This window comes from Tricharina praecox (assembly GCF_024521635.1).
Source record: "Tricharina praecox strain CBS 144465 chromosome Unknown BZA05scaffold_36, whole genome shotgun sequence".
Taxonomy (NCBI): Eukaryota; Fungi; Ascomycota; class Pezizomycetes; order Pezizales; family Pyronemataceae; genus Tricharina; species Tricharina praecox.
Genome location: NW_026250438.1, coordinates 1,002 through 26,101, shown reverse-complemented (window position 1 = coordinate 26,101; position 25,100 = coordinate 1,002). Strand labels below are relative to the sequence as shown.

The following is a 25,100-nucleotide window of genomic DNA, read 5'->3' as shown; positions in this document are numbered from 1 at the left end:
GCTGATGAAGAACGAACAGCCATCTTATGGCTCCTCTCTGCTGCCTTCAACGTTGGTGCCACTCAATCCGGCCAGTCCGGCTGACATGTCACTCGGATCCACCGAATCCACCATATCCTCTCTCTCTCTCTCCTCCTCCCATGGCGGCAGTCAACACTGTAGCACATATCAGGATTCACGCTCTGATGCTGTCTGTGGCTTGTAGACCAGCCACCTTCACTGCGGTCGCCACAGTGACACCGCCTCCGACAGTGCTGCAATGCGGGGAGTCCCGATGCGTAATGGTATGCATGTACATGCTTGAAGATTGTCTGCGGTGAACAAGAGAGTGACGGCAATGCCACGATCGGAACAGCTGAACAATCAAAGCAGGCGAAGATAGGTTGCGCGGGGGACTGTTCAGGGGTCGCGGGGGAGAGCCGGCGGCTCTTGTTGCTACATCCATCGACGGAGTTGAACGGTCGAGCAGGACTTGAACGGTCGAGCAGGACGTGAAGGGTCGAGCAGGACATGACCGGTCGAGCGGGACGTGACACGCCCGGGGTGCAGCTGCGGGCTGTGTCCAGCCTGTAGCAACCAGTTGCCTTTTGAAGTGGTTGTCTCTGTCCGTTGCCATCGACGTCAAGCTGGCCCGACACGGCCGGCCAAACGTTGTGTTTTCGCCGGCCACTCTTATTTAAAGATGGGTCGTCGTCCTCTTCTTCTACTTCATCCTCGTCTTCGTCTTCATTTTCTCATCATCATCATATTCTTCTTCTTTCTCGATCATCCTCTACCGAATAGACCACAACGGTCAACCTCCACATCCTCCTTCTCTTCATCCTATTCTTTCTCGATGATCCTCTACCCAATCGACCATCACCCTACATCTCTCCTCTTTCTTCTATTTGTTCTCGTTCTTTCGATTCGCTCACACCTCCCTCCTCCCCGCTACCACATTCGAAGCTCGACATTCCCCACAACCAAAACCGTGAAGCGGTACAGAATGTCGATGAACAAGAACGACGGAACTGAGCAGGTGAGATCCCCACAGACGGAAGTGTCAGCTAATATCATACCGGCGTCGCTAACATCGCCTCCGCCCAGAGTGACCTCGCTTTGCCGGAGCCACACGATGCAGTTGTTGCAGACGGCGAAAATTCCTCGCCCACCTACTTCTCGCCTACCCTCCAGACGGCGCAGCGTCGGAGGATAGAGTCAGGGTGGCTACGGGGTTGCTTTTGAGTTGCGGAACTGTGTTGGCAACCACCTAGTGAGTACTGCCGAATAGACAGACACCTTCCTCACCACGCGTCACATACAAGAGCTCTCAGTTGCCGTTTACTGAACTTACTCGAGCTATTGATTAATAGGTACTACGGACGGGTAGTGTGGGAAACATTCTGGACTGACGTCTTGAAGGCACTTTTCGATCCTTAGCTGCGGACTTTGGACGGACTTGTCGCCAAGACGTTGAGGCTGGGTGTGGACCCAGGTGCGATCTTGTTTAGCCTCGCTTGTTTTGCGTGTGCATTTCTGTTTTCTTTTGATGGTTCTTGTTCGCTTGGGCGATATCTCTTCGAGAACTACGAAGCAGATCTGGCGGCAATGGCGAAGACATTCACCATCGAGACACCGCCGAAGCCAGGGAAGATTTTGGAGAGACCTATCCTATACATATCACGATCCACATTACCGTATGAGGCTGAATACGAGGCCTCAGAACTGGGGATAGCTTGCCTAGCGTGGGCCGTAGGTTGTCTCCGACAATATCTAGACGGATCGCCATTCCGTGTATTCACAGACCACTCCGCGATCCCAGGCATCCTCCGGTCGTCCGCCTCGACGTCGTATTCCCTCAAACTCGACAAATTCAGGATGGCCTTGATGCCATTTATCGATAATATGGACATCATCCATAAACCGGGCAAGTCCATCCCGCATGTTGACTGCCTGTCGAGGAACGTCGCACTGAGGACGGATGCGGATTCATCCGACGGGAGAGCGAGCGGAAGGATCACGACGTGGGAAGTAAGAGAGGAGGGAGCAAAGGTGATAGAAATGGCGAGTGTGGAGAGAGAGGAATGATGATGAGATATATGTATAATGGCGCGGTGTGCCTGATGGCAAGAGTGAGCGGTTTAAGCTCGGGAACCGAGCTTTCGGCGGAGGGGGGACCTGTCACGGTTGCCAAGACGGATCCGAGTAGATCGGGCCGGCAAGGCAGTCGGCAAGGTCACACCAGGAGATGAAGAGGGAAGATATAGCGGTGCGAATGAAGGTTGAGGTGAATGATCGCTAGCAGAGGAGCTGAGGGATAATTGTTTTTCTTTCGTTGGGAGACAACGTCTACGATTGCGGCTGACCGCAACTAGATGCCGCGACATCTAGCAAATAATGTTAGAGCTTCAACGCTGCAAAGCTGAAGAACCGAAATTATAAGGCACTCTAGATGATCCCTGCATGGAACAAAACTGTTTGTGTTGAATGATTTTATGTACAGAGGACAATATGATGTTCTCAGAACTAATACTGCGGGTTGGGTGGGAAGATAACGCAGCGGCGAGTGCCGAAGATGAAATGAAATTGCTTGCGTGATATCTTATGATCTGTTCTTGTGTCACGATGGCCATCATCTGCACCCCTGACCAAAGCGATGTGCAATGAGCGTTGGGCATCTGGGCGGACATATGGGCATCGCCAATTCGCAAAAGTTCCCATCGCCCCCAACACTGAGAGTACGAAAGCAACATTATTCACAGTCCCATTCCATCCCGTAGATGTTCTACCACCACGTCCTACCGCGGCCCAGCACACGCCCCCTGCTCGCACCAAAAGCTTCCAATGCGATCATCATTTTCCCGCAACCTTCCATCACGCCTATCCTTTGCCGAGAATAGGTACTGTGCCGGATCGCACCCGTCGCCCGCATAGAAATCGCAGCACCCGTTCGCGACCGCGTAGCTCGAGATCTACCCCCCCTCCCCTCTCTGCATCAGCGTCTCTCCCTCTCTCTTCATCAGTGGTATACGGGGGGAGGGGGAGGCAAACACGGCCACGCCGCTGTCCAACCCCGTGGCACAGCTTGGTCACCACCATCCCCTGGAACGAGGCGCCGCGGAAGTTCGCGTTGTCGAAGAGCTCGACCCATACGTGGATCGGGCCGATGATGCGTTGTTGCTGCTGCTCCGGGGCCGTGGCGGCGACGGTGATGGCGAGGGTGGAGAGGATGAGCGCGAGGAGGAGGTGGAGGACGTGTAGGAGGTGCATTGCGTCGTGTCGTGTCGCGCGTGGTGTGTGAGTGGGTGCTGTCTGGTGGGAGCCGTATGGTGGGTGTTCGATGCGGGGTTTTATCGGTGGTCGTCGTCGGCCGTGAAAGGAGGCGCGTGGTGCACCACTTGGATGGATGAAGTGCGGTTTGTTTGCGGAGTGCAGCTGCGCGAGGTCACACTGACGCTGAGCTGCTTGTGTTGTGCTGTGCTGTGCTACATACAATGCTACATACGAGGAGTGCAATCGGTGGGCACCGGGGGCGGAATCGGTCACACTCGAGCTCGTCGAGAAGGTGCGAGTTCATCCAAGGCACCGGTATACGGTATCATGCATTTCTTGCGAAAGAAAGTCACAGTAGGCACCAATACTTCGGATCTCGTGAGACGTTGACGTGAGGATGATACCGTAGTTACTGATGTGTACTTAAGCTTAGATACCTGGAGGCTGGCACCCGCATCGCCGGGAGCGGGAAGTGAGATTACCGGCCGGGATCGCTACATACGGTACGGGAAGAATGCGGTGTGTAGTGCCCGTCAGTTCTCACCGGACCCCGTCGCTCGGGAACTGGAAGATCTCGACTGATTCGACTCCGAGAGAGTGCACGTTCCCGCTCCTTCCCGCGTGTGACGATCTTTCCTACGTGTAAAGCGTTGAAGAAGGCTCCCGCCCCGGCGCCGCATAACTGCAGCGGCTTTCTCATCCACCTACAAACGCAATCGCGGATTCGTTTCGTGTGATGGATAGTATGTAGAGTGAGTGTGGCAGGTCTCGCGTTCGTACACGGCAGAACGGGCGGGACGTAGGTGCAACGCTTGAAGGAAAGGCAGGGCTGGTGCATGGGTAACTCTGCTGACAGCGGGTGCGCGTTTCGGTGAGTGGCTGTGGTGCGTGTTGAGTTTATACATTACACGGGATCTAAAGATCCGGCTTCCACCCCTCGCCCCGAACCTTCCCCGAATTCTTCCTTTGATGCAGCACACATTTACATTCATTCAAGGTCAAGTAGTGATCTATGTAGGTATTTTACACTCCTCCCCCATCGCCATCTACAAAAGCGTCTTGAAGTTCTCCGCCCACGGCGCGTCATCGAACAGGAGGCTGACCGGCCACGGCGGCGACACAAACCTCTTGACGCCCTGCGCGTTGTGGATCCCCCAGATGGCCTCGACATCCTCCTCGTCGAGCGCGACAATCTTCGCGTTCTCCTCGATCCGCGAGGGAGTAACCGATTTCGGGATTGCGACTATGCCGCGGGCGACTAGGCAGGTACACTGATTAGCGAGATCGTCGTGGGTGGTGGGGGAGGAGCGGGGAGTTACCGAGCCAGTTGATCAGCACATTGCCGACGGAAATACCGTGCTTCTCGGCCACCTTCTTGACCGTCTCGTCCTTCAGCAGCGGGCCGCCCGTGGAGCCGAGTGGTGAGTACGCCGTCATCCGGATTCCCTTCTCTTTGCAGTACGCCACGAGCTTCTCCTGCGGCAGCAGCGGGTGCAGCTCCACCTGGTTCACTGCCGGGACGATCGTCGCGCTCTTGAGGAGGTGCTCGAGGTACGGGATCGAACAGTTGGACACACCGATGGCCTGTGCAGGGGTATGTCAGTTTCGTGGGGGCGGCGGCAGGTGCGGGGTTAAGCGGGGCACACCTTCGTCTTCCCAGAATCGACCAGCTTCTCCATCGCCTTCCACGTATCAACGAACGACCAATCCTCGAGGACCTCCCTAGTCCCATCAGGTTTCGTGGGGAAGAAAGGATGGTTCCCGCTCGGGTTCAACGGGATGGGCCAGTGCATAAGGTAGAGGTCGACATAGTCGAGCCCGAGGTTCTTGAGCGACGCCTCGAGCGCCTCGGTGGTGCGCGTGTGCCACGTTCCCCACAGCTTCGTCGTCACGAACACCTCGGAGCGCGACACCTTGCCCTCCGAAAACACCCGCGTGAATGCTCGTCCTACTTCCGCCTCGTTGCCGTAGGCAAACGCGCAGTCGATGTGTCGCACACCTGCCACCGTGATCGCGTGGTACACCGCCGTTTCGACTTCGCCGGCCGCGGACTGCCAGGTGCCTTTGTACGGAATCAGACGTTAGCTGGGTGGGCGACGAGGGATGAGTCGCAGGGCTGCATCTATGTACATACCGAGGCCAATGGCGGGAATCGTAGCGCCGGTGTTGAGGGTGAAATTTGAAGTCGCCATGTTGTGCTGTGCTTTGTTGTTCTTTTGATTCCTTCTCTTCTCTGCTGATCATCTGAGGGCGACGAACCCACACCCTTATAGCCCCTCCAACGGATTAGAACCGAAAACCCCACGGAACATTAATCGGTGTATCGGTGCAGTTTTCCCCCGAAACGGCGAAACGCCGCAGAATCCGCGCTGGTGGCCGGCTTCATGCGCGCTTACATACGATACCTTGGCACCTTGGCTGCGGTATGTCAACCGAGAGCTCAGGGGAGGGGCATCATCACGATCATCACGATCGTCACTTTGTCTTTATGTAGCCTTAAGTTTCTTCTTTTTCTTTGAAGACCCAAAAGAGTCTTTTGGTTAGAAGTCGGTGATACTCCAGTCACACTTCAAGTTGCTAGAAGCCAGCTCGAGGGTCGACACGGATGTGCTCGCGTCGATCCAGAAATAGCCAAGTTCGATTCCCGCCGTCACGGAAATAGGTTTCTTCTCGAGGTCGAGTTCTCCAGTGCCGAGTTCTCCAGTGCCGAGTTTCGAGTCGGTTCGGTCCAAGGACGTCTTCTCGCACTGCACACTCCCTTGTGGAGTGCAGGAAGGTTTCAACCAATCTCCGAATGCGATGATGCATACACAGGGGCGCATCGCCACGAAGGCAGGAAGGTACCGCCCACAAACAATCCGGTAGAACCAGGCTAGAGTACGCTAATGGCAAACTGCAGAGGTCGAGGAGGGGGGGAGTCGGGGGTACTACGCCCTTGATTGCCTCCGCTGGGAAGTCGCGCGGGTTGTTTGTATCAATGATATCATGTTCGGGGAATCGTTAAGAGTTAATCAACTCGGTACATCTACCTCATCTCAATACTCTTGGCGTCAGCGCAATTAGCACGCCATTACCTTTTTCCGCGTCCACCTAAATTTAGAATCTAGATGAACAACCATCAAGAACTTAGGTGTCGTTGCTTATACGCAGTCTCTGGCGAACAACTATCGTACCGTGACATTGCCCAGTTTCTTATATATGGATCAATGATAGAGCGCAAGCGCCTAGATAGCTAACTTTCAATCTCACGACTCATCTGCGCCAGAAAAAGCAGGTAGGTATCTCGCGGGCAATCATGTCATGTCACTCGTGTATACTGTCCATGCACTGAATCAATTCTCGTATGATGAAAGCCAATCCCGGCCTCGAACAGATGGCATTCTCGACGGGAAGCACAGATTGCGAACAGGGAGATGACCATTGAACACATTTCTCTGTTGAATTAATACCGCTGTTGTCCGCCATCTCCGATCGAAAAGGTCTAACAGCTTCGTCACTCCTTTAATGCCTATACTAATATTTTCTCCACAAAGTCATAAATCCGTTTCCAGAACCATCCGCGAAGCACAGCGTGCCCGTGTATCACTGTCTGTATCGGTGCAGTAACCCCCCGAAATCGCGTTTGCGGGGGTGACGCTACCAGGGATGTCGCGCGCGCCCCGCGATGCCCCACTTTCCTGAACGAGCGGCGGGCGGAGCCTCGGGTGTTGCGGGCCGAGATGGGTGATGCCAATCGCACGCTAATGCAAGTGGTGGAAGATCGTTGTTCCGGGTGTGGCCCTGTGGTCCTGTGGGGGCGGCAAGGTTAGAGCCGGGATGGGATTGACGATTCATTATACGGCGAAGAACCCGACATACATAAGCAGTACCCTGCTGGGCTAAGCTATTCTGAAAAGACAAAGCGACGTCATCCTGAGGAAAATGAGTGACATCAGGTGCAGATGTGTCGACGGCCTCAGCTTCGTGCAGCTGTAAAGCCTTGGGGGTCGATTTTACTTTGATTCACTCAGCGAGGAGAGCTCAAAAGACGGTTGTCATAACTGCCATGGTTTTATGCTGCTCGAAAACTAGAACTAGTGGTTTGAAATTACCCAATTAGGGAACATGTTTGCGTGCTACCGTAAACGTTAGCTAGGCCCCACCAGTCGCGCAAGGGTGGTAATCACTCTGATCACAACTCACTAGCCACTGAAGGTGCTAGCGTTTCGAAAATAACTCAATTAGGGAACATGTTTGTGCGCTACCGTACACGTTAACTAGGCCTCATCACGTTATGATGTATGCATCCAACATGTCAAATATATGGCAGCGAGAGACAGCGATGGAGGGTAGTGTCCTCTATATTGTGATAAAATGATACAGCGAAAGAAGACGGGAATCTTGATATGTGCGAAAGGAGAGCTCTGCAAGCGCCAAAGCGACAGTACCAAGATGATGGTCAGAGAGAGATATATATTCAGTTGATTTCGCATGAAGTCTGTCTAGACTATGGCCAACCGTCGCACTCCTTTGCTGCCTGCTCTGGTCGGCCGGGGTTCTTGACCCCGTTACCAGCCAACACGATGTGGCCCTGCTGCCTGCTAAACAAATAACATAGGAAATCTCACCCTGGAAATATAGCTACCTGCAAGATAGTGGTCGCAAATGAGCAAGGACGACGTTGTTGAGAAAATATGAGTGTGCTCGATTGCTTGACTTATTCGCAAAACACAGCGGACGACCAGCTAGACATACCAGACAGAAGCAGAAGAAGAAGAAGCAAGTATGAGAACATACAGGATTCCCAAGACGCACGGCACGTATTATCAATATAGAGTGAAAACCGATGGAGTTCCGTCGAGAATCGCAACAGACGTGACCCGGTGGAAAGCGAGGGACATAGCGTGCAGAGGTGTCTACCGCCCAAGCTTCGTGAAGCTGTAAATCTTCGGGGTGGATTTTGCCTTGGTTCGCTGAGTGGCGGGGGCTCAAAAGACCGTTTACGGAGCTGTCACAGCTTTTGCTGCTGTTGGAGAACCAGAACTAGTGGTTTGAAGTGGTTTGAAGAAGCTAGTTTTTCAAAAATTACCCAATTAGGGAACATGTTTGCGCGCTACCGTAAACGTTGGTTAGTCCTCACAACCCACTCACAGTTACTATTCACACTGATCACAACTCACTAGCCACATATTCTCGCGATTCACGCTGCTTCGCCAACATCTAAGTATAAATTCCTCCGGCAACTTCCCTCCTTCTTCCCTCCATCCAGAAGAAAAAACAATTCTAAGCATACTTCGAGCTTGTGATTCTTCACCATCGACAACTTTCTCTTGGACCACCAACAACCGGCATGACAACAACCATGCCATCAAGAACCAACAAGCGCGGCCGCGACCGTCGTCCGAGTCCCCCGCCCTCGCCTTCGCAGCCCGCTGGCCCGAAACCCCCCACCGATGCGGAGCTGTACCGCTTCAAGCAGACGCAGGAGCACATCCGGACGACCCTGAAGCTCCGGTACTGGGAGGTCCCCGCCACCGTTCCGTCCGTTGCTGGTGGTTCGTCCGTGGCCGGTTCGTCTGTGGCCGGTTCGTCTCCGCCGCCACAGCCCGCTGCACCGCAGCCATACGCGCCGCTCCCGCCTGCTACCGATCCTAGATGGAACATCTGGACGGTTGGTAACCTCGACGGGACTGGGACTGGGAAGGGGGTGACAGTCCCAGTGCTGATCGAGGTGCTGAAGCGGGCCGAGGTCGCCCTTGGTATCCCGGTGAGGGGTAGGAGGAAGGATGCCAGGGCGGCGTTGGTCGCGGAGGTGGCCGAGAAGAGGGAGGAGTGTGAGAGGAGGGGGGGTCTCAAGCCTACGGGCTGGGAGACGGAGAAGATGTGGTGGTTTTGGTTGTGGAGGGAGAGTGGGGGGTTGGAGTGTTCCGAGATGCACACGGAGGGGGTGTCGGACGCGGAGAAGGCGGCGGCGAAGAAGGGGACGAAGCGCGCAAGAGAGGAGGAGGAGGACGAGGACGAGGACCAAGAGTCGGTCGGTGCTACGAAGCCTGACAGGAGGCGGCGTAGGGTCGAGAAGAAAGAGGAGGAGTTGGCGGAGGTGGACCTGGCCGCGGAGCTGGATGCCGCTTTGGCGGAGATGTAAGTTCTGAGTTCTGATTAAGTCGTGCTAAACACAGCACTAACGATCTCGCAGATCCGAAGAGGAAGATGACTTCGACGCTCTCATCGGTGAGCTGGACGCCGCATTGGAAGAGATGTAAGTTTAGATTTCTGATTAAGTCGTGGGTAAACACATCACTAACGATCTCACAGGGACCCAGCCGAGGATGACGATCCGTGGGATCCGACCGGTGAGATAGATGCCGCATTGGCACTTCTATCAGGGTCCGGCAATGCGCCGGCCACGATTGAGAGCGTCGAGTCACCCCTCGACGATACCCATACCAATTGGGACGGCCTGTTCGGGGACGAGGATGCGCCACCAGAGGGTTTGGAGTCCTCGGAGTTGATCTTCGGAGACGACTAACTCTTTGGTGGTCGTCTGAGTTCGGGGACGGGGTCCTGTTTTTTTTTTTTCTTCTTCTTTTCTTTTCTTTCTTTTTCTTTACACCGTTTAATTTTTCTTTTTCTTTATACCATTTTATTTTTCCTTTTCTCCAATCTTCCGAGCTCGGTTTTTTTTCTTTCAATCATCTTGGTCCGGAATGTTGTATAGCAGCATCTGGAGAAGCAATGCGCTTCAGTAAGTCTACTATAGCAGGTGCACCACACGCCCCCGATGGTAGGAAGACTGCTACTAACGGGAAAGCGCAGTTGCTGGAGGCCGGTGCCCGTACGGAGATGAAGAGCGATCGATATGAGGAGACGAATGGTCGGAAAGTTGAACAGTTCAAATGGGGAACCGCGATCAATATCAAGGAAACAATCCAGGTAACCAATGGAACACTACAGATATGGGCTAACAGCATTGCAGAATACAAGATGAAACCATTCATGCCCTCACTCACAGTGTGTGGGACATTCGTTTAGGTAGGGCAGTGGGGAGTTTTTACAGTCGAAGCTGTGTTGGTATCAATCGACAAACGGCGGTAAGTACGACGACATCGCGCGGGTTCGACCACCTCTTCCTATTTCATTATATATACCAGGAAACACGCGTGATAGAACAATCTCCATCGCTAGTACTCTACCTTCCGACTCACAATGCCGCCAGCGGCTAAGATGAAAGCTATGCCTCGCCAGAGAGCCGCTGCTACTAGCCGCCGCAAGCAGGCTCCAACACGGAAGTTCTTAACCGCTTACCAGGAAGTTGGGGCCTTCTGCTCATCAGTGGCCGTATGCTAACATTCCGATCTAGCTAGTGAAGCTATGCGTTAGCTAGGTCCCGTACGGGAGAGTCACGACAGCGGATGCAATCTCGGACGCGCTGTCGTCCTCGCCGGAGTGTGTCAGCGGCGCGATTCTCGGTTCGTCCCCCCCTTCGTCACCACTCCCCAGCATTACTGACAGGCCCCAGGGATCCTCGAATACGACCCCGCGTTCCCCACCTACCGCATCGTCCATCACGGCGGTACGGCGGGACTGCTGCTGCTGCCGAAAACACCCATCTCTCACCTCCAAACATCCACGCTCGAAGCCGAAGGCGTCGTAGTCGATTGCTTCGGCAGCGTGGAGAGAAGCTCCCACTTCTGCAACAAATTTGATATCTACCCAAAGGGCACTAACAAGGGCGTCGTCGAGCATGTCTGGGCTGCTGGTGATAGCTGCTCACCGGGGGAGTACGAATACGGGGACTCCGGAAAGTATAGTCCGGCGGATACACTGCCGAAGATGACTGCGCGGAAGTGGAAGGTTGTGGTTTAGGGGAAGGAGGAGAAGAGGGAAGGGGAAATTGTCTCTCCCCGGAATCGATCCAACCTGTATTCCACTGCGCTCTCGTTCTTCTTCTTCTTCCTGCCATAGTGGTCGTGACAGATAGAGTTAGTTTATCACTAATTCACTTCTTTCTCATTGAGCGTTGAGCCGAAGAAGACGAACGTTATCTCGCTTGCGTCTAGCTGTGTGGCGCATTTAGTGGTTGCGAATGTATTGCTATGTAGCTACCTACTGTATAGTGAAGGGGAGGGTAAAAAATACGCTTTTTGGCGTCTCGGGACGGTCAAATAGCGTATAAATACGGTCAAAATACGTATTTTCACCATATCGATACGCTTTTTTCCGTATCGGTACGGTCACAAAGCGTATTTTTTACCCTCCCCTTCACTATACAGTAAGCACGCAAGCACTGCTCCCGGTAACGATAATTCCAGCGCACCGCAGCCACACATCATCAGATACCTGATATAAGCGCCACAGAACATCATGTGACGTCACTCCTTCGGTTTACTACCTACATCTTCAGCTACCTAAATAACAACAAATACGGGACTCAATTTTACAACATCGGAACCATCTGGCAGTCATCGCGAGCAAGACAGAAAGAGAGAGAGAAGACAGTATTAGTGTGGGTCAGGCTGCACGTGAATAGCCTGGCGTCCAGTCCTTCTTTGCGGTTGCCCGAGACGGCTACAGTCTTCCGGGCCGGCGGGAAAACTTTGTTCCTGGTTGCCATGATACGGTAATTTGGGTGACATGGCTTGCGGTTCTTTTCTGTTCTTCCGTTACCTTTCGTTTTCCTTTTTCCCGGATGCACCGCAATTCTTCTGTTTTTGCGGAACGTTTGTCTGTCATACAGATTCCAGATAAGAGAAGGGCCAGATAAGATCCGATGAATGGATAAGATAAGAGGAGAGATAAGATCTGATGAATTGATAAGATAAGATGGACACGAAGGAAACATAACAAAACAAGCCGAGCAAGGACTACTTAAACAAGTCACAGCAAACAGAAACAAAACGTTAGACTCACAGCATCGGTCCTCTCACAAAAGACAAAGAGCATCATCTCCAAAACAGCCGGTCTCACCAGGTCTGTCCAAAGTCCACTCCCCTTTCCCAGAATTTGCCTCGGTGGATCGCCGCTCCGCGGCTTCATAGACAACTCAGACATACCTACCGGGGATCCTTCACCTCCAGAGTCGATATCCTATGGTTCTCGCTCGGACGTGATACGTGCCGTATCGACCCGATGCCTTTCATCCACAGCACGGAAGTCGTTCGCAACCCGGGTAAGACGATTCCCGCGTCGACTGCCTATCAGACGGCACCGCACTGAGTATGTCGACAAAGGCTGCTGGTGGGGGAGGGGCAGGATAACCCCGGCGAAGAACTGGTGGCATGGGAGCTGGCACAGAATGACTAGAAGAGGCTGGGGAAGGAGTAAGTGGGGCATCGTTCATCTTCTCAAACCGCCGCCGCCTCTGATTTTCAAGCTTCGTATAGAGCCTCGCCTTAAAAGCATCCGTCCTGGGGTCTGCGCCCCTCTTCTCTCAAACATTCGTGCTCGCGAATTCCAGTCACACAATATGAAGATTGAAAATCAGAGGCGGCGATCCGAGGAGCTGGCGGGACCTGGACATAATGAGGAGAGGAGGAGAGGAGGAGAGGAGGAGAGGAGGAGAGGAGAAGTTGAAATGGGCGGAAGAAGGAATGCATGTTACGTGTTGCAGAAAATGTTTGTGTATGTCCGATGATCAGGCGGAAAACGAGGAATTGGTAATTTGTTGTCTGCCATCTTGAGAACTGCGTTTGGAAGTGGATAAGATAAGAGGAGATCAGACTCAGCTGGGAAAGCTGGTCTATTTTATTTTTTGTGAAGGGTTGTCTCTTCAACTAATGCGGTGGATTTGTGGATGATGAGCGGGTGGCATATTGATTGATGGGAATCGAAATGGATTATTTTTCTTCAATAATGTGGTCTAATCGATTGCTTCACGTGGTGAGAAGATTTGGCTCGTGAAGAACTGGATGAAGTTGATTGCACGAACCGAACTCAACGAAGAATGTGATCACGAGCGTGACTAATCGCGTGATAACTCTCACAAACTCTCTCCCCACACCATCAGATTTCATCAACATTCAAAGTAAGTGAGTAACCTGCTCTTTATCATCATTTGCATGAGCCATATCTGAAAGAAACAGAGATTTACCTTCCCTCCAGAAATACAGAATATCGTTGATGAGCTCTCTAGTGAGTGATACCGTAGAGCCTCTACTGTCATCCTGCGCCTATATTAGTTCGAGCTCCTCTCCGTCGATAGGGCCGCGCGCCTGGTCATCCAGTGGCCAGTTTCTCGGGCCTTCGGGGAACAGTCGCCACTTCCACCACTTTCTCCTCCTGGATGGATCATTCTATGCCGTCCTGCAAACGTTATGTATGGGAGTGGACTAACCCAGACCAGTCTAAGTCGACCCCGACTTCTTGGCAGTTCCGATCGACGCACGATGACTCTGTTTAGGTTATCAACCTTTCTGTTTGTACCTGCACTGCCAGCTCCTCTCGCCAACATCTTACGCCCGCATCTCTTATTAATACCCTCACCATGGCACCCCGCAACGCCTACTTCGTGGAATTCCAGCGCGTACGTCCCCTTCTCCTCCTCCTCCTCGTACAGTCACGGGTCGTCACTGCTAACTATTGCCGCACATACAGAACGTCTTCAAACACCTCTCGACAATCCCTCCCGGCAGCGTCACCTCCATAACCTCCCTGGCAAGGTTTATGTCAACGCCCGAGATCATAGTCGAGCGGGCGCTGAGTGAGTAACGCTTCCCCCCTCCCGTTCCGCTATCCTTCGCCTTCCCCCCCTCCCATCCGCTAAGACGTCCTATCACAGACAATGCAGTCTTGTCGAGTACGAACCCGCTCCACCGGATCTTGAAGGCAGGAAGGAGACCGGATGAACTCAGGATCAGACAGACCAGCCATAAGCAGTTGCTACTTGACGAAGGCGTGCAGGTGGGGTATTATGGCGAGGTGCAGAAGAAGGGGGTGATGTGGCAGGGGTGGGGAGGGAAGGAGACGACGAAAGACGATGAGGCGATTTGATGTGAAACTGTGAGAACATGGCTACTGATGGGAATCGGGATGTAGCGACATGGCATAGCGAATGATATGTGACGTGAGAAGGGGATGCGTTTGGAAAGGCGATTCTACGGAATTGCGGGATGCTTAGGAGCTATGATAATTCAGGCCTCTACTATACCTGTGATAGGCAAGAACGATCACGATCGACAATAAGGCTGTCACACCCGCTTCACCGTCATGAAGACCCACGCATCGCTCTACTAGGACATACCATTCGTCATGTGCCACTACTGCAACTCGCCTTTCAAGCACCCAGCCCACCTCTCAAGCTGCAGTCCCTCCACCGGGCATAGGCAAGAATACAATGAATTGAACATTCGAGTAGATGGGATGAGATATTGTATTCGATACAGAAGAAAAAAGAAGCACCTAGCGTCTACGGCAAAGACCTCTATTTAAGACTGAGGGGCTGCCCATCAAAGTTCGCCGCCAATAAAAGTTCGCCGCCCATCAAAATCAAAGTTCGCCGCCGCGTAACCATATACTCGTCGACGGTCCGTCGCGGCTGTCGAGACTCCACCGCTAAACCTTAATTCGTGCCGAGATCTCCAGGCGACTAAAGCTTGACACTATGTACATGAAGTATCGGGCTCCGCGGGATCAAAAACCGTGTCAACCTCAGCCTCCACTTTCATACCGACACGATGTCCCCTCGCCGCTGCTGTCTTCACCACTACCATTACAGTGCAATCCGCCAGAGAAAATCTCGTTCTACAGTGGAGAGCTCCACCGCACGGAACTACAGACTAAGCCAAAAACATTCTCCCAGGCAGTGTTCTACATAGTCCGGTCGGGACTGCAGTCCAGTGCCAAGAAATGAAGAAAATGTTTTCCTTCTCGTGATCGCAGGATTACGCCAAACTAAGGCAGAAAAAAACTCTTCCCTATGACGTGACATTTTAATGCGGAATGTTCCTACTACGTGATATTTTCTATCACTTTTCTATTTTGCCTTAGTTTGGCGTGATTTTGCGATTACTGAAGGAAAACAATTTTCTCCATCCCTTGGCATTGGACTGCAGTCCGTCCTGACCTCAAAATCTTTTGGACTCGTCCGTCCGAAGACCGCTTCCGGACGGACTGCCGAGATACAGTCTAGTCCGGTCCGAGGCCCAGGACGGACGGACTGGACTATGTAGAACACTGCTCCCAGGTGCTGCCTCGCAGTATGTACGAAGATGATATCCACTCGCCGGCCGATGCCGGGTTCCAGCAGTCCAACATCACTCCCGCAATGGGCCTCTTCCGCTGATGAAGGGCATACCGGCGATTGTACTACCGAGTACTCGTGAGTTCGACTGCATCACCCAGCTGGGTGCCGGAGTATGCAATGCGCGGTGGGCGCAGACTCCGTTGTCGATGTATGATACGAATCTCTGCGGCGGCCCACGCGTGCCCTAGCCTTGGGTAAGCTCTAAATCTGACCCGTGTCAACGGTCCCGTCAGTTCGCCCGGTGTTTTAGTAGCGAGCTCGGCAATATCCGCCCACCTGGATCCACGCCGGGAGCCGGAGGTAAAATGTGGGGCGCCACGACTAGCATGCGGACGGACTCGTGGGAAACCAGCAACGGATGTGGGAGGGGAGGGAAAAGGCCGGTGGCAGATCGGGAACGATTCTTGAATGGATCATGGAATCTAGTCGTGAGAGTATACACGCGGGCCCCGAGACACTGTGGAGCGCGTAAGGGCGGGAGAGAGCTTGGGTAAATATTCCATTACTATCTGCAACAGAAGAAGACACCAAATTGCAACCAGCCCCCGTATCCTTCCAGAAACAACCTCAGAATCATCCAGCACAAGTGAACCTATGATTTGAACTTCGTCAGCGATTTCTGAACTCCGTCTAAGGTCAGGGAGCAAAGAATGGTAAGTTCTTTGTCCACCTAGCACTAGGTGTGTGCCAGGGAAGACGGAGGGGGCAAAGGCAGGGCAAAATTTTTTACCAGAGCAGGAAGGACTCTGCAGCTGGGATGAAGACATGATAAGGGGTAGGGGAAGCCCCCGATGACTGCTCCGTGAGTACCGCCTGCATCATCTTCTCCAGCCCGTTTGTCACCCTTCTCTGGCTCTGGGCTAACGCTGTCCAGAGCTGGTAGAGTCTGGAGAGGTGAGCACGACGGCTCAGGGGAGGTGCCCCATTCAAGCATCGGGGGCGGCAAGGGGGGCGGGGGGCGTGGGCAGAGGAAGGAAAGGAGTGCGGATTGCACCGAGGACTGGTCCGTGAGTACCAACGGCATCATCCTCTCCAGCACGTTTGTCACCCTTCTCTGGCTCTGGGCTAACGCTGTCCAGAGCTTGTAGAGCCTGGGGAGGCGAGCGCAAGGGCTCAGCAGAGGAGGCATCAGGCGACGAGGCGGCGAGGAGGAGGGGCAAGGGCTGGAGGCAGGAAAGAACGAAATCGCTAAGTGGGGGTTACCCACAGAAAACAAACTACCGAGAGACGTAGGACGAGACGTAGGACTCCGCCACCGTTGTCGCGGCGGGAATTTCGAATCACGTCTTATAACCGATGGGAGGGTGGTGTTAGTCGAAGGATCGGTCGTCGATGGTGTGGGTAGTGGTAGTTGTGTGTATGTGTTTAAACTACAAAGTAAGGAGAGATATATAGTACAAGGTGCCGAGACAAACAACGAACACCTCCTACCCTAGGGCTAACCCCACCAGTCACCAGTGCTAGGGCAACATCTCGCTCTAACAGTGGGTAGGTCACCGCGTCATTCCCCTGTCGATATGAATGCCCTTCAATTAAGTGAAAATGGCCCACGCGGAGGATTCTGAATCAAGGAGAAAAAATGTTGCCGTATCCTGCCCTGAGCTTTGTGGCAATCATGAACTCTTGACAGCCGCGGAAAAACAAAATCATACCTACCGGGGATACTGTCTCGCCTAGGGCAGGTACATTGTAGTCCTTGCGATGCGACAAGCCAAGGAGGCTGGTGGTAGATTCCCCATCTTGAGTCGATATCAACTACAGTGACAAAAAGGATTCGACAGGGCCCGTTTTACACCAATGCTATGCCAATTTGCAAGCAACATAAACCTACGCTCCACCAGGTCGAAAAAACTCCTCTTTCACAGAAGCGTTTAGAAACACAAGGTTCTTCATCAATAAAACTTTGACGACTTTCATCACGGATTGGGGTTCTACGATGTTGTATTGTGCACGAGTTGAAATGTGACATTACATTTTGTATGGGGCTCCCATACAAAAAGCTACTGGGCAACCATTAACTGTTCCCCCGTATGGTATTGCCCAACGCCAACAATTCATAACTCCGTACGGAGTTCCCATATCGTTGGCGGCGAAGTTATAGAGGTCCCTCAATTTTCTCATTTTTTTTCGATTCGTTTGGGTTATTTTATCGGTGGTTGAAAGTGGACATTTTGGTCAAAAATGGGCTCTGTGCAATTCTTTGTCCCAGTAGTTTAGGAAGGATAATGAACAGCGGCAGGTCATGGAGAAGGGTTCCAGGTTCAAGGATCGCAGAAAGTTCAGAGTACACCCGGTGAGCAAGCTCGGTCACAATCACCCAGTTCGCCGGAACGTCGCAGCCGTCAGAAACACCGAATTTGCAGATCAATGATCTAAACCCATCTCCTATCTCGCCTGGTTTATCCCAGTCCACCCCAAGCACCCCTCAACCGACGCGCAAGCTGCATATCTTTCGCCATGATGGTGACCCTCTTCGCATGAATTGCGCACTATTCTCACCGTCAGCCCCCCTTCATGGCACCCTTCCTCGGTCACTACGACATACCAGATTAGTATCCTCGAATAAGTGCACCAGGAACGCTTCCGCAGCCTCCTGCATCGCCAGAATAGCGTGCGACTGGAACCTGAGCTGCTCCCCCAAGCCGGTGGAGTATCCCAGATGCTTGCCGTTGGTGTAGTCATTGGCGATCTCCTTGACCAGCCTGGCGAACGGCAGCTTTCGCAGCAGAAGCTCGGTGGTCTTCTGGAACTTTTGGATCTCCCTAAGGGCTTTCACGCCTGGTTTCGCACGGCGCTTGGGCGGCAAGGGAGGCGGGTCGCCGACTGTGGAAAGTCAGTGGGTGAGCGGGAGGAGCGGAGGAGGGAACGCACCGCGGACGTTGCTTTTAGGCTTGACGACTTTGCCGGATAAGCCTGTCGGTATCAGTAAATGCGGACCATCGGGATGGGGGGAGATACTTGTTCTTATCGCTGTCGAGGATTTGCGGCCACTCTTTTTCGCAATGGTTTTCGCCATGAAGCGTAAAAGGATGGTTTGATACGTGGCTCTAGAAGGATGCTGAGCTGTTGGGAGAAGCGTGAGGCCAGGCAAAGTGTGTGCTGCAAGCTCAACTCGGATGGGTTGAGTTACTTGGTCGAGGCAACACAGTGACACATGGTATCACTCGGACTGTTTTCACCCCGCAAAAAAACCGGAGAAAATTTACCTCCTGATTTATTCAAGCCATCCGGCTTTTATTGTGTTTCTACCCCCAAGATCCTAACTGAAGACAAGACACCTCTCCTATTATCACGGACGCGCGGTAGCACCAGCTGGTTCTCCGAATTCGAAAACTTCCCAAGCACCTGTAACCCAGCCTTAACCTCGTCGTACTAACCAGAAGTTCTATTCAACCTTTGTAGAAGTTAGGGCAGCCAAAATATCGGCCGTTTTACTCATCGCCGCCCCGGGCATCCAATCGTCACCTATCCGCATAATTCTTATCTGCTCCAGATAGTCTTCGAGAATTTGTGAGAACACCTTGCATTGTACAATATCTTTGACGATGCAGTGGGCTTTATTAGTTCCGTGCGCAAATGACCACTAGTAACGACTGGGCTCATAGATGTATCCGAGTAAAGACTGTCTTCTCATGATCACATCAATCTCTGCGTATCGTATCACTCGACCATATGTTCATCCGCCGCTTCAGTGTTTGCCACGCAGCCTTCTGATCCTACGATTCTCTGACTGCTGGAGGTTGCTTCGCGTCTGATCAAGAACTCGGTGCATGTCATAAGCCGATATTTCCAGGTGAAACGAACTCAATAATAGAGGAGCTTTACTCCCAACGTAACAATTGTTCGTTTGGCCGTTTGATTCCTAGTGACCATAAGTAGGTAGCCGTCTACCGTCGAGATCAGCCATACGCTACGAAACACATCCCATTCACATGCTCCTACGGTAACCCCACGGCTATTTTCAGTCTCGGATACCATAAATACCACCGCAAAAGCCAGATTCAAATGACCCCATGGTGAGGTGATGCGGGTTGATTGTCATAATTCGTGACCTAAAATTACCACACCGGTCACGGCTTGTTATTGTCCTGTATCGTCGGATCGGAAGTGCAATTGCGAATCCTCAGACACTAGCGATGGTGAATTTCGGAGTGGATATTCTGGCCGTCCAATTGCACTATAGATCAGCCATCTCCGTGACAAATCCGCAGAATGACCTTCTAGGTATGAATGTGGAGTTATAGATCTTCTGCAGTGAATTCTGGTAGAAGACCTGCTTCTACATCCTCCAGTTTTCCCATAGCTCCGGGAGCGGCTCTTCGCTCGCGATCATCTTCCGCATTGTAGCCCTCATCCCAACCACCAGGTATTCCCCATCCCACCCACCGGGTATTCCTCAGCCCATCCACGGCGTAGCTGTCATCCCGCTCCGCGGAGTATCAGTCACGCTACCGATTCTCACGACAACCCTATGTCTTCGAACGTATTTCAGCCGCGCTTGGCGAGATATCCCCTTCCAGTAATCAGCCTAGAGTTCGGTGAGTTCCACAGCCTTTCGGATATCCTGTAGGGCTTCGGTTTGAGACTCACCTTCCTACCCACAACACCTTCACCTTCCTACCCACACCCACCTTCCTACCCAAACAACCTCTTCTTCGCTTGATTCACACATCTCCACTTCTTCGCACAACCACAAATTCCCTCTCGCCACTCGTTTTAGTTCAACCAATTATAACCTCGGTCATTCGCATTCAAATTCCCGACTAATCCGCGAAATGTATAACCACAATCCCTACCAATTTCCCGACCAGAACCTGGCGCGTCAGGATTCGACCGCGTCGAAGGACTCCAAGGGCTCCGAAGACTCCCGAGGCACGGACTCGACCCGCTTTGGTGGAGGCTCAGCTGGTGCGTGGTACGATGGATGTAAGTTTTCTTTCGCCGAGTTTGTATTGGAGTTGTCGCATGACGATCGCCTCTGTCGTTCGGTGTTGACGCTATGTGTGATGCAGCGGAAAACGTAATGGCTTCATATACTGACAACGAGCTGGCTGAAAATCACCGCCAGTATGTCGCTCCGCGGCCGGTGATGATGTCGAGCGCCGAGCAGCGCCAGCAGCACCCGAGAGAGGCGCGAGAGCGGGCCATGGGTTTTGACAGAGGCATGGGACAGCAGCAGATAAGCTCGAGCGTGCCGTCGCAAGCGCAATCGTCGGGATATGGATATCATTCGGTGCCGAAGCAGCCAGAAACATTGGGCTATGGGTATCATGCGATGCAGCAGCAGCAAATTCCTCAAGTCGTCGCTGGACCCGGTCCTCGAATGATGCCTTTCGCTCAGCAGCATCAGCAGCAACTGCCTCAAATTGTTGCGGGACCCAATCATCGAATGATGCCTTCCGCTCAGCCGCATCAGCAGCAACCTCCTCACGTTGTCGCCGGACCCAATCATCGAATGATGCCGTCCGCTCAGCCGCATCAGCAGCAACCTCATCACATTGTCGCTGGACTCAGTCATGGAACGATGCCTGTCGCTCAAGGCTATCAGTATGCGCAGAGCCCCCCGATGAACCCTGCCCCATCTAGCGGCGCTCCAGCGGTGTTGGGTCAGAACCGGCCTGGTGGAACTGTTCAGCACTTTGTCTTGGACGATTTGGCGACGGCTTACAAGAAGCACGGTCCGGGTTCGATGAATCCAAACAACGTACCTAGTGGATACACGACTGCTGCTGATCCAGAAGCTCCCAAAGAGTCTCTGCTGTTTGCCCCAAGGAAGATGTCGACAGGTAGGAAGGTTTCGTTGCCGCAGAAGAAGCCTGAGCCGAGGATGGCATCGGAGCCCCGCCAGATTCCTGAGTCGAACAAGATGATCGCACCGAGAAAGTGGTCCGAGCCTACGAAACCGCAGACCCAGCCCGAGTCGAAGCACACTCTTGATGTGGATTTTGATGCCAATAGTAAGTTGTTCCGTTTGTTGGTTCGTTGGCGATGGATGAAGTAAAATCTAATCGTTCCTTAGAATCTGCTGGTGGTGAGGGTTACTGGGATGGGAGGCACACGGGTAAGTGACCACACCCCGCCATGTGCTGATTCATCGCTAACACCATCGCAGAGGCGCTCCTACAGTTGACGGGAGGGCGACCAATGGGTGACGAGGCTCGGCTGCCGAAGTCCAAGCCTACTGCAAACTTCACCAACTTCAAGGAAACCTTGCTAGGGCGTGTCGCCGAGCAGACCAAGTCTCATCTGGACAAGCAGGAGCACGTCGGACTAGCTTCGGGAAGCGGTGGCGGCGAGACACCTACAGATGCCCCCACGGTAGCTGAGCTTGTTGAACACATCAATCGTTCTCGCAACAACACACTCGACAGCACCGCCGACCCGGAACATCGCAGCATCGGTGACAAAGTCCTCAACATTCTCAAGCTCAAACCGAAGCACTCATCCGATCCAACCAACCCGGCCACAATGGTCCGATCACACCGTGTTTCACTTTCTCCGGCTCGCCAGGCGCACTTCTACGCGAAGTTCGAGCTCACGGTCTCCACCGCAATCTCGAACTTCCTGTTGCAGCACGAGGACCTCCTCGACGAGGCGAATCTCAACCGCGAGATTCGGGCGTGGGAGGGCGGCTCCTGGAGCATGTTCGAGGGCCCCTCGCAGAAGAGGTACCGACCCTCCGGGTTCATGTTTCCGCTCGACGTGCAGCACCGCCTCCTCCAGAAGAACTGCGAGGCGTTCCTCAAGCACGGTGCATTCAGCGACCGTAACGTCTTGCTGGTCCGCCAGGCCGCCAAGATCATCGCCGGTTGGGGACGAGTCGTCGACGGACTCCCCCACAAGACCCTCTGCGAGCCGGATTGGCTGCTGATCGAGCGGCTCCAAGGCGCCGAGAAGCTCATCCAGCTTCTTGGAAACCACTTCCTCTCGAGCGAAGTGGCCAATTACACCGCCTGGAAGCTGCAGATGGTGATGGAGATCATGGACGCCGCCGACCTCATCCAGAAGCAGACGGACGAGGAGCAGCAGAGCGCCGCCGCTCTCTGATCTCTCGGTCCTTCTGCTTCAGCTCGCAGCGCATCGTTCTTCTGTCAGTTGAGAATGGGAACGGGAAAGGGAACGGGAAAGGGGATGGAGATTTGAATGGAGATTTGATTTGGAGTTACGCGCGATGACCGGTTTTGAAAGTGACTTGTGAATTGGCAATATTGTAGATACGCTGAGGTTGTCAGCTGGTTGCCCGTGATTTGAACTCCATTCGACATAACAGATAGGTGTGCCATCCAGTCTCTAGATTACCGTAAAAGAGTTGATGACTGCCGTCGTGTGAGTCCGCAAACCGCAGTGTCCTGTTGACCATCCCGCGAGCTCGCCTGTGTTGAATACTGTGGAAGGTAGAAGACTGATAATGAATTCGGCACAGAAAGAATAAGGCGAGCAGCTCTCTCTCTACATATACAAGCTTCATATACGAGAGTATCTGTCACCCTGATCCTGACGGGTGGGTGCGACACGGCTGCATGTGCTATCACTCGTACGATTGCATAGGCTGTCACTCGCTCTCGTTTGGGGGTCTCTGTTGCTCGTTCATTGATAGCACCGCCCATCACCCGCCGTTGGAACACAGATCACTCGACTTGCGGGAGCAACCGAACGTAGCCGGACGGTAAAGCACTAAGGACCGAGGTGCCCTAGGTGACGTAGAGAGGGAAAAGTGAGTCAAGAGAGTCAGTGGAGAAGAAACGGGTCGGGCGGGAAAGAGACCTCCTGTGAAGTTCAGGAGGTAGGGGGTGAAGAAATGGGGACACACCAAAGAGACCTCCTGTAGAATCCAGGTGGACAGCGAACAGACACACTGGAGAGATTACATACAAGCAAGACATCACACAAATGAAATTCACCAGACTACTAACTACCACAAATCAAGTAGATATTAAACGGGACCGGAGGGGCCCACAGCCGACTTGGTAGTGACGGGTTGTCTTCAGGGGTGGGTGGGGCGAACCATATGTAGGTCACGAGAAGAGATTAATTAAAACATTAAGAAACGAGTCGTGAGACCCAGTATTAAAAAGGAGCGCACGTAGAAAAATCAAAGGAGAACTAGTGTCAAGAAAGTAACAAGCAGAAAGAGCAGATGAACAAGTGGCGGACCTGTCACCTGAAGGATAGTCATGATGGATGATGAACGACACTCGTGATGGATGAGAGAGAGACAGACAGACCCGCCGGTATAAATATGACAGATCGGCGAACTTTCGCCGCCACCGCATCGTCGTACAACCGTCACGAAGAACACAAACGACCAAAACAAACCAGAATCGACGAGCAAAACAGAAACAGGTCCCCCCCGGCAGCCCCAGGTACGACAGCCGGTCTTAACATCTTGGCAACAAATCCACCCAAGCTCCGCAGCCAAGAGTCGAAAAATGGTGCCAAGACGTCAGTTCCAGCTGCATCCCACACTAGGGCGGGTGCAGCCAGAGATTGCCGACCCTGCCCACTAGCACAATCAACCGACACCACACCGCCCAAGCGAACAGGAACGATCAAAACAAAAGCAATAGCGTGCAGGCAAAGCCAGCAAGGCTGAACAGAACAATCGACCGACACCACACCGCCCAAGCTGACAAGAACCATCAAAACAAAGCATAAGTGAACATGAAAATATGCGAGCCTAAACAAGATCGCACCCGGGCCCACACCCAGCCCCATCGTCTTGGCGACAAGGCCGTCCAGAGTTCGCAGCCAAGGATCGAAAACTGCCCACATAACGTCGGTTCGAGATGCGTCCCACAATAGCTAATACGACATCTTTCTCATTTTCTTCATTGCGTCCGTCTACTTGGCAGTATCTTGGCATTGTTACCTTCGGAAAGTAGGTCATCCACGCTCGGATGCCCCGCTACAGAGCGAGTCGTCATATCCGGACGTCCGATATTCTGACAACCTGCTTTGTTGCCGGAAACTGCTGACTTTCCTACAATAATTCTGCATCATCGATGAGAGCTATTTACCGACGGTAGGAACTCGTATAAACGCCACTCGCTGCGTACGGTTGTCACGAATCATCTACGATAGGTAACTTCGCTTCCTCAGTTCAGATATTACTCCGCGACCTAGATTCACTGTCTCCAACTCCCTGGAGGCTGACGTAATGTCTCGGGAATCGGGATGAAGAGAAGTGCTTATGGCCGCCGTCCGTGGTATAAATACTTCTATACCAGTAGTCCATACAATTCAATGTGCTCATTCCTATTATCATGCCACATCGAGATCAAAGTAAAAGCCCTCGTGATTCGTGAACATGAAACGTGTTGTTCCATTGTCTTTCAACGTATCTAAAGCCCGCCGAGATACGCCCCATTGGTATCTTCGTGCTGACGACTTCCTCTGCCTGACAAGCCCCCCTCCCCCCAAACACCGTAGTAGTAGTAGAAAGAAGAATATCACACCCGGACTCCCCACCAAGCCCCCAGAACATGCGCTGGAATCCACCCATCAGAAAGCAAACAAATCATGAAAGAAAAGCAGACAAAAAGCAAATCCCCAAGATCCTTCCCCGCATATTACCATAACACCCATGTAGACCCAATCCCCCCCAGAACAACACCGTAGTGGAATGCGA

At 52.9% G+C, this 25,100-nt stretch overlaps 7 protein-coding genes across 7 annotated transcripts; 5 read left to right on the top strand and 2 right to left on the bottom strand.

Annotated features, from left to right (window-relative positions):
- The first annotated feature begins 2,511 nt into the window (after positions 1-2,511).
- BZA05DRAFT_411478 (uncharacterized protein) lies at positions 2,512-3,691 on the top strand. The gene has a single exon (XM_051484999.1). The coding sequence runs from the start codon at positions 2,636-2,638 to the stop codon at positions 3,278-3,280; it is 645 nt and encodes a 214-aa protein (XP_051335281.1). The 5' UTR covers positions 2,512-2,635; the 3' UTR covers positions 3,281-3,691.
- Positions 3,692-4,135: 444 nt separating this feature from the next.
- BZA05DRAFT_188125 (NADP-dependent oxidoreductase domain-containing protein) lies at positions 4,136-5,610 on the bottom strand. Its single transcript, XM_051479376.1, has 4 exons — positions 5,387-5,610; positions 4,899-5,314; positions 4,572-4,836; positions 4,136-4,510 (listed from the first exon to the last, which is right to left on the bottom strand). Exons 1-4 carry the CDS (start codon positions 5,442-5,444, stop codon positions 4,299-4,301), a joined length of 951 nt encoding a protein of 316 aa, XP_051335280.1. The 5' UTR covers positions 5,445-5,610; the 3' UTR covers positions 4,136-4,298.
- A 2,983-nt stretch (positions 5,611-8,593) lies between these two features.
- Positions 8,594-9,760, top strand: BZA05DRAFT_448924 (uncharacterized protein; the record flags this gene model as incomplete). Its single annotated transcript, XM_051487303.1, has 3 exons — positions 8,594-9,372; positions 9,428-9,490; positions 9,547-9,760. The coding sequence occupies 3 exons, from the start codon at positions 8,594-8,596 to the stop codon at positions 9,758-9,760; spliced, it is 1,056 nt and encodes a 351-aa protein (XP_051335279.1).
- A 206-nt stretch (positions 9,761-9,966) lies between these two features.
- BZA05DRAFT_448923 (uncharacterized protein) lies at positions 9,967-11,097 on the top strand (the record flags this gene model as incomplete). Its single annotated transcript, XM_051487302.1, has 4 exons — positions 9,967-9,976; positions 10,043-10,164; positions 10,616-10,700; positions 10,751-11,097. 4 exons carry the CDS (start codon positions 9,967-9,969, stop codon positions 11,095-11,097), a joined length of 564 nt encoding a protein of 187 aa, XP_051335278.1.
- A 2,360-nt stretch (positions 11,098-13,457) lies between these two features.
- Positions 13,458-14,220, top strand: BZA05DRAFT_461799 (uncharacterized protein; the record flags this gene model as incomplete). The annotated part of the gene is made up of 3 exons (XM_051487688.1): positions 13,458-13,753; positions 13,825-13,930; positions 14,009-14,220. Exons 1-3 carry the CDS (start codon positions 13,715-13,717, stop codon positions 14,218-14,220), a joined length of 357 nt encoding a protein of 118 aa, XP_051335277.1. The 5' UTR covers positions 13,458-13,714.
- A 3,651-nt stretch (positions 14,221-17,871) lies between these two features.
- Positions 17,872-18,488, bottom strand: BZA05DRAFT_448921 (histone-fold-containing protein; the record flags this gene model as incomplete). The annotated part of the gene is made up of 4 exons (XM_051487301.1): positions 17,872-17,961; positions 18,018-18,295; positions 18,344-18,385; positions 18,431-18,488. 4 exons carry the CDS (start codon positions 18,486-18,488, stop codon positions 17,872-17,874), a joined length of 468 nt encoding a protein of 155 aa, XP_051335276.1.
- A 1,759-nt stretch (positions 18,489-20,247) lies between these two features.
- On the top strand, positions 20,248-22,519 carry BZA05DRAFT_448920 (uncharacterized protein; the record flags this gene model as incomplete). Its single annotated transcript, XM_051487300.1, has 4 exons — positions 20,248-20,398; positions 20,485-21,429; positions 21,492-21,533; positions 21,585-22,519. 4 exons carry the CDS (start codon positions 20,248-20,250, stop codon positions 22,517-22,519), a joined length of 2,073 nt encoding a protein of 690 aa, XP_051335275.1.
- Positions 22,520-25,100: the final 2,581 nt, after the last annotated feature.